At 40.8% G+C, this 12,110-nt stretch overlaps 1 protein-coding gene across 1 annotated transcript in view; it reads right to left on the reverse strand.

Moving 5' to 3' along the window:
• Window positions 1-3,461: 3,461 nt before the first annotated feature.
• Window positions 3,462-12,110, reverse strand: part of ror2 (receptor tyrosine kinase-like orphan receptor 2) — a 45,150-nt gene continuing 36,501 nt past the window's right edge. Inside the window, exons 5-9 of the mRNA XM_047570500.1 lie at window positions 9,899-10,020; window positions 9,440-9,754; window positions 8,843-9,097; window positions 6,674-6,879; window positions 3,462-6,026 (exon numbers count right to left, since the gene is read on the reverse strand). Of these exons, the coding sequence (XP_047426456.1) occupies window positions 4,578-6,026; window positions 6,674-6,879; window positions 8,843-9,097; window positions 9,440-9,754; window positions 9,899-10,020 (2,347 nt within the window). The 3' untranslated portion in view covers window positions 3,462-4,577. The remainder of the gene's footprint in view (window positions 6,027-6,673; window positions 6,880-8,842; window positions 9,098-9,439; window positions 9,755-9,898; window positions 10,021-12,110) is intronic.

Raw genomic sequence — 12,110 nt, forward strand, 5'->3', positions numbered from 1 at the left:
CTTGGCTTCAGAAGAGGGCTCAACTCTCCCAAATGTGCCGGAGTGTCGTCATACACAGTAGTCTACGTGTGGAGCATTCAGGTCCGTCAGTTCAACACATGGACCTTCCGCGTTAAATGTTCATAGTACACTCATCACGTAAATAAACAAGGCCGCGGAGAGCTTCACGACGTGCAGCGCCTCACCTCTACGCTACGGTGCGCTAATCAAGAAGACAGTCGTCTACCTGCTAACTTTTATATAAGCATGGTTTTACATGTCCATCAGTCGCTGATACAGCATTTTGAGTGTTTGGTCTCTGTTTAACAAGCCAAAAAGACAAAGTTCAGTGTGATCAGACAAATTAATTAGACATATGGCACGAATGCTGCTAATATTTAATAAATAAACAGTCCACAATGTCTTGCGACATTATGTCACACCACCTCAACTCCTACCTGCTGTTAAAAGTTGCTGTCTTCCCTGCCTCCATCACTTTGTGCTTTCTCTGGGGGATTCAGCCTGAACACAAAGAACACAAATTGTATAGTGTATGATATTTGATATTTAGTTTTCAGTTCCCCAGGATTCTTGTGGTATAAGCAGTAAATAAATAAATAAATAAAATATATATATGTGTGTGTGTAAAATAATACACACACACACATATATTTTACTGTATATAACATAACATCACACTGAGACACACTGTAATTCTTACTTACTAACTCATTCTTTTTCTACTTTTTAAGATTATTTTTATTTTGATTTGAAAACAAACATTCTTAAATGGTCTGAAAATAATTAATTAATTCCTTGTTTGTTTATTATATTTTGCATCTTAATTCTAAAAAAGGTCCTTTTGTCTATATGATTAATCTAGATGCAGTTAAATATAGGTCGATCCTCTTAAACTCAGCTGAAAACACACTACACGGTTTATGGTGGCGATGCGTCGTTGCTGCTAGACACCTCTAGGGGTCAGTGTTGTATAGCTGATGTGAATTTAAATGCCGCTTCTACTTGAGTGACTTAAAATGGCTGCTGCATGCTGCACCATGGCTTCAGTTTACATCTGTGCTCCTGAGGAGTGTACTTCTCTAAACTGGTAGTCTATTCTTATTTTAAAGACACAACAAATTAAGAAATGTTACAAAGTTTCAGCCTGCGAAACCAATGAGATTTGTAGCTACACGCCCACTATTTTTTCACGAAACTAGCTTTAAATTTTAGAAAACAAAACAAAACTGATGACAGTGCAATGCTATGATGTTGTATGTAGGGCATGGCTAAATGTTTATATGAAACATTCATACAAGTATGTGTTTGAAGTGCTGCATTACACAACATTGCATGTAGTTATAATGGCACAACCAGGCACGAATAGGTTTGAAGTTCTAAGAAGTCTAGAAGATCTAGCAGGAACTGTGAGTAGGGACCAGGTGGTCAAACATACTTTTCTCTCTCTTTTTGCTAGCACAGAGCGTGTGGTAGTAAGAACTGGAGTGACTTTCATTAAGGTATTATCATGTTACTTTGTTGTTTATTGTTCAGTTACTGATGAAATCTGGAAATTGGCCTAATTTAATTCTGTTGCTTCATTTGAAGTCCCAAATAAGACAAAGTGCAGCTTCTTCATTGAGTTATTCTGTGAGCTCAGAAGATATATCTCATTATATGCCATTAAATTTTTTATTGAGTGGCTAGTTTATTCAGCGTCTCATAGAGCACATGAACTGCATTCACTTTACTCATACAGACATGTTTACATCCTCCATGGACGGTTTGGAAAGTTCATACATGTATGGCATAATTTTTTGTAAATACTGTGTATTGTGCTATTCTTTATTTTAATTTTATTATTTTACCCATCATGGTGCTCACAAATAACAAATAAGTAAAGGGACAAATAATCTGAACCATAACAACTCACACTAACCTATGTCTTTGGTAACAATGGCATGAAGAGTTATGCTATGTTTGGCCCTACGTTACATTGTTATTCAGGTAATAAATGGCCAGGGTAGATTTCTCACTTTTTCTTTTAATCAAGGAAATAAAGCGTTGTGACTCATTTGCTTGCACTATACATTTGTGTGGTGGCAGGGGAGCCTTCTTGCCAGAATCAGTAGATATACTATACGTATAGTTGACCTTGCTAAGAACCCAAGTTGTTTAAATTATGATATAAACAGTAACATGCATTGTCTCTCATCAGTAAAAACACATTTATACCAGCACAATGTCAGGATAGCATTGTTCCATTTTATTATCTGATGTTACACAGACGTATAAACAGTGGCACAGTGTCTTGCCCAAAGTATATATTAATAGTAAGGCCACCTACAGTGGTGTCGCTCTAAAGAAATAATAGAAGATAATTATGTGTATAATGTACTGTATATCCATGGCAATCTTCACAGACAATAAGCATATTAAAGCATATGTGTAAAGCAAGTTTGTCAACGCAGATCAGATTTCATTAACTCCCTGGACAACTACACACTGTGTAATTAAGTACAGAGTGGATAGGTTGGAGGAGTAAGGAACCAGTGAGTAATGAGTTCCTGCTTGTTACCAGAGAGTAGGGGGTGGGGTCAAGGCTATGCACTGTTCCTCTAGGTTTAAAGTCCCTGCTGAGGACTGTTCCAGTTTGTTGTGAGTTGTGCAACTGAAGAAGATGAAGCAAAGAGTCTTTCTGGAATTTACTGTGATTTCCTCATGTTATGTATCACAGAATTTTATACAATGTGTTTTACTCTAGTTATATCATTTGACTTTGCTCTTTTGGTAACACACACATTTGGTTATTATGTTTTGGTTAAATTTTAAATGTACTTTTCACTTGATGAATTCCTCTATTTTGTTTCCTCTTTTGGTTATAGACTGGAGATTTCTAGTATCACTATCTAGTCTTCTTGTCCATTTACTCGCCTGACATCTGTGTCCACCATGTGTATGATGCAGTTTTGCAAATCTATATTTGACAAGTGGTCTGATGATGACTTTAAGTGAACATCAGCTTTAGAATCAGCTGAGCTTGCGGTACGGTATCTTAGTATGTGTTACTGACAATGCATCTTCCTTCACAGCCTCAGACATCTGAGAAAAGTTCAATGTACAAGATCTTAACAATATTAATTGATAATCTTCAGCAATGGTCCTTTTGTCAGCTTTTTTGTGTTTTACAGGACAACTACAGTGTCATGTATAAATGACTCTGCCTTGATATGTAGACACTGGTTATATGGTCAAAAATTCCATACTCTGTTATGGTATCAAACAAATTGGCACATTTCTTAATAAGCGACCCAATGACACTCATGAGATAGGTTTATTATCTCATCTCATCTCATCTCATCTCATCTCATCTCATCTCATAATACCACCTAATCCTCACTAGGGTTGTGGGGGTTGCTGGAGCCAATCGCAGCTGTCATTGGGCCAGAGGTCAGATGACAAAATAGAATCTGCAAGTGATAGATGATTTAACCAGTGTGAAATACAATATTTTATTCATATGACTTTATTAGATACTTCAGTATATGGTAAGCAAAAAAAATGCTTAAACAAACAAATGTGGTGAGAAAAAAAAACATAAAACACTGTATTAACACCAAGTTTAGCAATCTTTACCGATAAAGAAAAACTATAAACAAATACAATGTTCAAACAAAAGTACATCAATTACACATCTATACAACTTGGATAATGCAATTGATGTTAAATGCATCGACTCCACTGAAATGTCATGTGCAGTAAAACTTTTGTCACTGGCCTGAAAATAAAAAAGTTTCTGGTCTTAAATTTATGGTTTTGAGTGATAGCGTTTCAAAATACATCTCAGTGAGTTTTAATCATTAACAAAGTTACTTAGAGACAGTTTATTTCAAACCTCATTTTACATCATTTATATTCATCACACATTTTCACATTCTAGGATTGTGGTTTTCACCAACCCCAGAATAATGACTTCAAAAACAACGTAACAGTTGTTATTAAGGGGCACAAGAGTTGCAAGGAAGCAAAATACTTCAACACTATAGAAACATCTTTTTAGTTCTGGGTTAGCAATACCTCAACCTTGGTCCTGTAGAAAACTACACTTTTAGTCAAACTAGCAGTTCATATTTGTCAGCCAAGATACTTGTATAAAGGAGTATGATATCCAAGATGGGAGATTGAGCATTGGTAGCACAAACCTCTCCCTTACAAAACAGCTGGTAGCACCACCAGAGGAGTATATCAATGGAAGGAACCCTTTAAAGTACTTTGCTTAAGTTATAAGAAAACGTTTTATGTTGCACAGCAACGGCAAGAACATAAAATCTTCTGAATGGCAACATAATAAAAGCGAGGTCTAAAGAGGAATTGGATGATTCATTTTTCTTAATCACTGACACAGGGGTTTGAGAGGTACAAATACGACACTTGACATTCAAGTGCATCTTAAAAAAACAAAAAACATATAATCATAAAAAAACATTCAGTCACTGCAAAATTGCTCCCTTCACTTTTTGCTGCTCATTGAATTGTTGGCAAGCAAGCACAGCTCACAAAATATTTCAGCCTCACTGTCCTTTAAATCGACACTGCACTTATGTGTCTGACAAGTGGATCACCAATTCGTCAGTCTGAGTAGCCTCATTGTCACCTAGCAATTCTGTTTCAGGCACTGACAAGTCCTCGTTTGGGTTTAGGTCTTCCTGGGACGCCAAGCCATCACCATTGGTCTTGGAGTCCTCATTTAGCAAAGCCACTCGCTCTGTGGCAGAAGTGTTGGAAGGGGCAGTGGTGACATACCCTGTAGATGTGGATCCACTTCCACTATGGTGAGAGCCAGCTTTGGGGACCATTTGTGGTTGGTGGTGCATCTGCTGGTGAGGCATCGCCATTGGTATTTGCATCGGGTAAAAGTTCTGTAGGTAAGGATAGGCTGGCATGGGGTGATATCCATTGACAGGGATGTAGAGTTGCGGGGGCACCATTGGCCGATGCATCTGACCCTTCATTGGCATGAACTGAGGCTGATGGAATGGTGAGCTCTTTTTAGGGCTAGTGTAGCGTGATGCATTTGCTGTGCTCATGCTGATGTTGCTTACAGGGCTGGTACTGAGAGAGCTGGTCTGGGTAGTGTTGCTGGTGCCGGAAGTCTGGGCAGAGCTGTTGTAGTTGGACAGGCTCTCCCAGGAACGCAGACGTGCATGGATGTCTTTAAAGCGAGGCCTTCTTGCTGGGAATTCACTCCAACACTCCAGCATGAGGGTATAAATCCAGGCTGGGCAGTCATCTGGACAAGACAGTAGCTGGTGGCTGCGCACCATCTCAATCACATCCTGGTTGGAGTAGCCACAGTAAGGCTGAAGACCATAACTGAATGTCTCCCACAGCAGCACACCATAAGACCAGATGTCAGAGTCGTTGGAGAACTTGCCATACATGATAGCTTCTGGAGACATCCACCGAATAGGGAAAGGGTTTGTCCCCATGAGATTGTAGTAATCAGCAGAGTAGACGTCTCTAAACAAGCCCAGATCCAGGATCTTGACACTGAGTTTGTCAAAGACCAGAATGTTTCGAGCAGCAAGGTCTTTATGGACTACTTGATGGCTGGAAAGATACTCCATTCCAGCCGCAACCTGGGTGATGACATGAAGGAAATCAGCCTGCTCCAATGTTGATTTGACTGTTTTGTCATCATCTGAGCTGCTTACATCTGAGTTGGGGGAACGCATCACCAAATACTCATGCAGATCACCAAGGCTGGAACAGGTAAATATCATGCTCATTGGCTGCTCTTTGGTGACTACACCAAGCAAACACACAATATTTTGGTGCTGCAGGTGAGAGCGGAGCATAGCTTCATGGCGAAATTCCTCACACAGTGCAGTATCAACCTTGTCTTTTAAAGTCTTGATGGCCACCACCTGGGTCTGCTCTCCAGGTGCTGTGCCATACAGGTGGCCCTTGTAAACCTTTCCAAACCGATCCTCACCAAGCTCCTCCATAAATCGTACTGCTGACATGTTAATCTCCCGTAGCTTGGCCTGTAGGCATAAAGGAATATCATTAAAGTGTATGGCCAACAATAAAACCCGTCATATTTTAGCACCGGAATACAACAGTATCATTTGCAGGTGCGTGGAGGTCATATTAACTTTTATTACTGGGGGTGCAGACCCAAATCAGCATGTGGGGCCAAAAAGTTGAGGTTCAGAAAGCACAAAGTTCTCTGTGTACTTACCAGAAATTAGAGCATTTGTTTGCTTATTCCTGTATGCTACACTGAAATTACAAGGTTCTTCAAGTGGAAATTGTGGTATTACATCATGTTATAGCCCTATCTTGAATAAGAGCTGTGACTTAAAAACTATTTCAAGGATTTGCCAAAGACATGGCTGTAGGTGAGAGCAATAAAAACAAACAGCAATACTGATTGCAGTGTTTTTGTGAACAAACGCCTCTAAATGGCCTCAACTGAGTTCCTTGAGTGGGCAATTAACCACAAAATTCTTGTCAAATTGTTGGTCTGAATGCATTTTGGGTTGTATTTCCATGGTGCAATTTCTGCAATACATTTCTCTGAAAAATATTGAAATTTATCAGACATTTTTATGTGGATACAGCCAAACAGAAAGGATGAGAATGACATCCTCCTAAATCACTGAGGTACTATCCTCAATGTTCTTGTTACCTGGTGTTTTTGCTGACTGAGGAGAGACAGCTCCATGTCCTGGTTGGGTGAGCTGTTGATCTGGCAGCGAGGAGGCGTGTCAGTTGAAGCCTTTTGTTTATTCCGACACATGCAAACCAGAAAGAAGAGGCAAGCGATGACCAGTGGGATGGCAATCGCTGGGATCAGAATGAACAGAATCTCCTTCCTAGGGTTTTCTGGAGGCTCTGGAGAAAATAAGATAACACGGTCAATGGTCTTGTAATTTTATATAGCACTTTTCTGCCTACTGCAACTCAAAGCATTTTACAGTCACAGTTTCACAGTTCAGTATGGGCATTTTCCTGAGTTTGAACCTGTTCATGGACAACCCGCTCTACTTACCACCCCGTTTATATAGGGCAATAGGAAGTTGTATTATCTGCTTTATACATTTGTGTCAACTGTACTCTTTTTATTTGTCATTAAACACATTATGTGTTCATCAAAAACATATATGCAAATTTTTAACTTTATTTTAAATATGTAAGTTACATATAAATTGCACATACATATTGTATCAAAAGGACAGTACAAGTATGGAATCTTGTAAGCTTGTAAGTAAAAGCATACACAAAGTATACACTGTTAGTATACTTTTAATGAACATCCCCTGCTACCAATTAGTGGACCAGAAAGAGCAAAGGATACCCTTGAAAGATGTCAGCACCCACTTTAAAAGTTAAAGAATGAGGAGGAAGTACAGAAGACAAATAGGGAAGCTTTAAAAATTCCAGTGTTTTCTGTACTTTCAAAATAGCCTTCTATCTACAGTGTAGTTAATCCTGCAGAGGAACTGCTTCACGCCACAAAGACCTGGGGCGTGTGAAGACTGTCAGCGTCTGTAACCCATCATCAACCACTGGAACAAATACAGTCTGGAGATACTGGCTAAACTGCGCATATCCTGTAGCTTGTGGATGACATCCTTCATCACGCTGCAGTGTTTCATTACAAAGCGCGTGCTGAAAAATTACTGCGTGCTGTCCTTCACTACAGACCATCCAGCTGCCACAGTCTCTTGTTTCAGCTCACTTCCATTCTGAAAGAACGAAGGGTCTCTAATCACAACAAAAGATGGAGTCTAAGATCTCCTTCACACATTCATCAGGGACAGTGATGAAATCATTTGCTCCAACTGTTCCAGTAAAGGCAGCAGAATCTTTTGTTCACAGAAGTGATTTTTTTTAAAAACGTGTGACATTCACACACAACCAACCAGTAACACTAGACCCTGCTGGTCCATGTGTGCTGACAAATGATCATGATACATTACACTGTCCTATCTGTGCTCATTGACTGCTCAATAGATTTACCACCCTTAGCTGTCAGCTTTTAACACGACCCTGGGAAATTCGGTCAAATTAACAACAAAGCCTGGGAACACATCTTAAGCTCATCAGTCAGTGATCCACTCATTTCCAGTCACACAGAATTATGTTATTTTAAAATCAGAATTCTAAATTCTTCCTTTCGGCTGTTCCCTTCAGGTGCTTCCATCTTGGCCTATCTCTGTAGCCTCTTCTAACACACCAACTACCTTCATGTCCTCCTTTTTGGTCCTCTAGACATTCAGACCTCCTGCCTGGCAGTTGCTAACCTCAGCAACATATTCGCCATGCCACCTCTGAGCACGTCCAAACCATCTCAACTCGGCTTCTCTGACTTTATCTCAGCTGTTGCTCTAATGTACTCATTCCTGATCTTATCCATCCTTGTCATACCTAGAGAAAATCTCAACATCTTCAGCTCTGCTACCTCCAGCTCTGCATCCTCTCTTTTCCTCAAAACCACTGTCTCTAAACCATAGAGCATTACTAGTTACACCACTGCCATGTAGACCTTTCTTTTCTTTCTTCCTGTTACTTTTTTCTCAAACCTTAAATTCCATGTAACTAATTTTGGCACATTTCCCACAGGCATATGCTACACACAATCTTACTCACATTTATCATAGTTGTATGGACCTAAACACAAGTATAGTGTTTCATTTAACACTGTTTAACACTCACATTTTCATCCAGAGGATCATGTTTGAAACAGGCTGAATTGCTACCACTAGAAATAGATGTACACTGCTGTCCAGTTACACAATAAAATGACTTCAGAACATAGCGTTTCTGTTTAAATAAGTATTAAGAGAGCACTTACTGCAGGGTTGGATATCACAAAGGTCCACCCTGACTTGAGGGTCCAGGGTGAAGCACCAGGGCGCTTGCATCTGGCCTCCTGGGTTACGGCAAAAGTTGTGGCTTCCCCACAGCTCAGGGTAGTCCTGTAACAGGTGGTGACTGTGAGGGTACTGGGCGCTCCACGGCTGGCAATGGTGACCAGATTTAGTGATGCTCAATGTGCCTTTATAGTCAGCCCCACTTCCATTGAAGCAGCTGTGATCTGGGGGAGAATCTGTAGAGAAGACAGTGGCTCAGCATGGATATGCCTACACATTACATTTTTATTTTACATGACACTCGGAAATGTGCTGACTCCAAGTTCAGACTTCAAGACAGATTTATAATTGTGACAGGGACAGTTTGGTCTCACCCCCGCCTCCTAAAAGTTATGATCAAGTACACACTACATCTTACGATTATAGGGAATGCAAATGCTGGATGCTGAATAGAGGATATTTCTTCCCACTGAATGCACAATATTATGATGTACACTTACACATGGTTACAAATACTTTTAGGTGGTGTGTTTTTACATGAATAATTGTGGTGTCTCTCTGTGTTAGCATCCACCTACCTGAGCCTAGTTTTTCTGGCGGCACTCCAATCCTCATACAGGAAGCAGCATCAGGTGTGCCAGGCCGTGGCAGCAAGCGGCAGTTAGGGAGCTCAAGCTGCATGAGGATCATGGGGTTGGATCGAGCTATGGTGTACTCGGCGTGACACAAGTCGTTCTCCAGGGCCTCGCATTCATCCCGACAGAGCTGACGCCGCCGAGGGCCCCTGGAGCCCTCATCACACAGAGGGAAGACATAGTAGCAGAAGGACGGGATGGCAAAACTGGAGCATTGATCTGACAGGTGGGTGGAGGTGCCAATCATAGTGAAGGCAGCTTGGAGGGAACAAAGAGGAACATGTATGAACATGTTGAACATGTTTGATATATCTTTTATTTATATTTTTATGTCATAAATACACAGTTCAGTACTGATGGTGGCGTCATAAACAAACTTGGAGAGCCAGCTGATCTGCTCACCTGTGATCCTGTTTTCGCTCTCTCCCTGCATCTGCAGTGACTCAACGTAGATGCTCTGGTTACCGATTAATCGAGCACAGGCGATGCCTCGGTATGGCTGGCAGAAACCTTTCTCACGTGACCTAAGGGAAAACAGACAAACAAACAACAACAACAAAAACTACAGTTTAGGAACATGTGCTTAATAAGGCAGAGTAGGTCCCTGTTTACCTTTCACAGCATGCATACTAGCAGATCAATCTTTTGCTTGGATTTTGGAAAGTCAGTCTCACCGGGAGAGAAAAAGCAGTGTCAAAATATGAAAAACTGATGACGCCTACATACATGAAACTGTCACATCTACACCTCAGTACAGTAAGATCACATGTTCAAATTCAATATAGAGTCTCAAATAGTCATACTTCCCCTATCTTTTACATGGGCAAATTAAGATATTAATAACTATGTATTTTTGTCGATCATCGATCAGGAATAACATTATGACCGCCTTCTTAATATTGTGCTGCTGACCCGTCAAGGCATGGACTTCACTACTGTGCTGTAGTATTTGGCACCACGATGTTGGCAGCAGATCCTTTAAGTCCTGTAAGTTGTGAGGCATGGCCTCCATAGAACTTGTTTGTCCAGCACATCCCACAGCTGCTCAACTGGACTGAGATCTTGGGAGTTTGGAGGCCAAGTCAACGCCTCAAACTCAGTGTTGTGCTCCTCAAACCATTCCTGAACCACCTTTGCCCTGTGGTATCCCATTATCCTGCTGAAAGAGGCCACCAGGGAATACGGTTTCCATGAAAGGATGTACATGGTCTGCAACAATGTTTAGATAGGTGGTACATGTCAAAGTAACATACACACGGGTGGCAAGATTTCCCAGCAGATCAGCCTCATGCTGCCTCTGCTGGCTTGCCTTCTTCCAATAATGTATTCCGGTGATATGTGGTCCCCAGGTAAGCGATGCACACAGACCCGGCAATCCACGTAAAAAAGAAACGATTGCTCACTTCTGATGCTCATGAGCCCATTGCTTTTGGCGAAGGACAGGGGTCAGCATGGGCAACCTGACTGGTCTGTGTCTATGCAATCCCATATGCAACAAATTGTGATACAATGTGTATTTTGACACCTTTTTATCAGAACCAACATTAACGTCTAGAAGACTCTAGGACTGCTAGTGGGTGCTGATGGGTGCAACGATTAGACCCCAACAATACTGCATAAGAGAAGATATTGGCTATTGCTTTTAGCATCACTGGAAGTCAGGAAAGAACTGATGGTAAACCAACTTTATTCAAAAATTATTTATTAATCCACTCTCACTCAGTAGTAAATGATTTCAACCTGGCTAGATGTGATGCTGGGAGAGGGGTTATGTTTAGCCTGGACCAGGTTGTTTCAACATGTGTTGGAATGAAAATATATAATGTGATAAATGTATGAATAAAAGAGCAATGCAGGTACTGTGTTCAGGTTCTGAATCCACTAGTTGTCTCACAGAGAGTATAACAGCTGGTCCACAGATTAATCAATGTTAGCCCTGCTCTGATACACAGTGGGTGAATTGTGGAGTCAGACGGTGGCTGTTGGAAAATGACTTCCTGTAGCCGTCCTGGCAGTGCTGGCCAGTCTTGAGGCCCTATGCCATGACCATGACCCCCCATCATAGGCCTCTCAAGTGTCCCAGTATCATAACATGCTTTCTACAGACCTGTTCTAAATCACTTATTTAAAAACCTAGGAGTAAAGGTGCATACTAAAAGTATAAAAACTCAAGACTAATGGATAACAATGACATCTTCAGCACAGAGATATGAGTAAATAAAGAGAATGAAGATATAAACTGTGAGTAAATGCTGATGCTGTACCGGAAGTTGTTCTGGTTAAGCCAACTGGTTCTCACTTGTTGTAAACTTGGCTTTTTGCTTTCATATGTTATGTTTTTACACGGCTTAGTCTCCCAGTACCGGTTTAAGACTTAATCCGAAAAACAAATAGACAGAGCCCAAAGCATGGGATATATTTCACACAGTAAACATCAGACACTATAGATGGCTGTGCTGGGTGCTCTTTCATGCTCTGTGAGCACAGATCTACAATCGGATTTACACAGGTAATTGCATTGAGCTACTAAGTATGGGAAGAAATAGTGACAATGACCCTTGTTGTCTACTGAACAATTCTATTCTTACCAGCAGTGCTCGAATTGGATACTATA

This window comes from Mugil cephalus, chromosome 19, assembly GCF_022458985.1.
Source record: "Mugil cephalus isolate CIBA_MC_2020 chromosome 19, CIBA_Mcephalus_1.1, whole genome shotgun sequence".
NCBI lineage: Eukaryota > Metazoa > Chordata > Actinopteri > Mugiliformes > Mugilidae > Mugil > Mugil cephalus.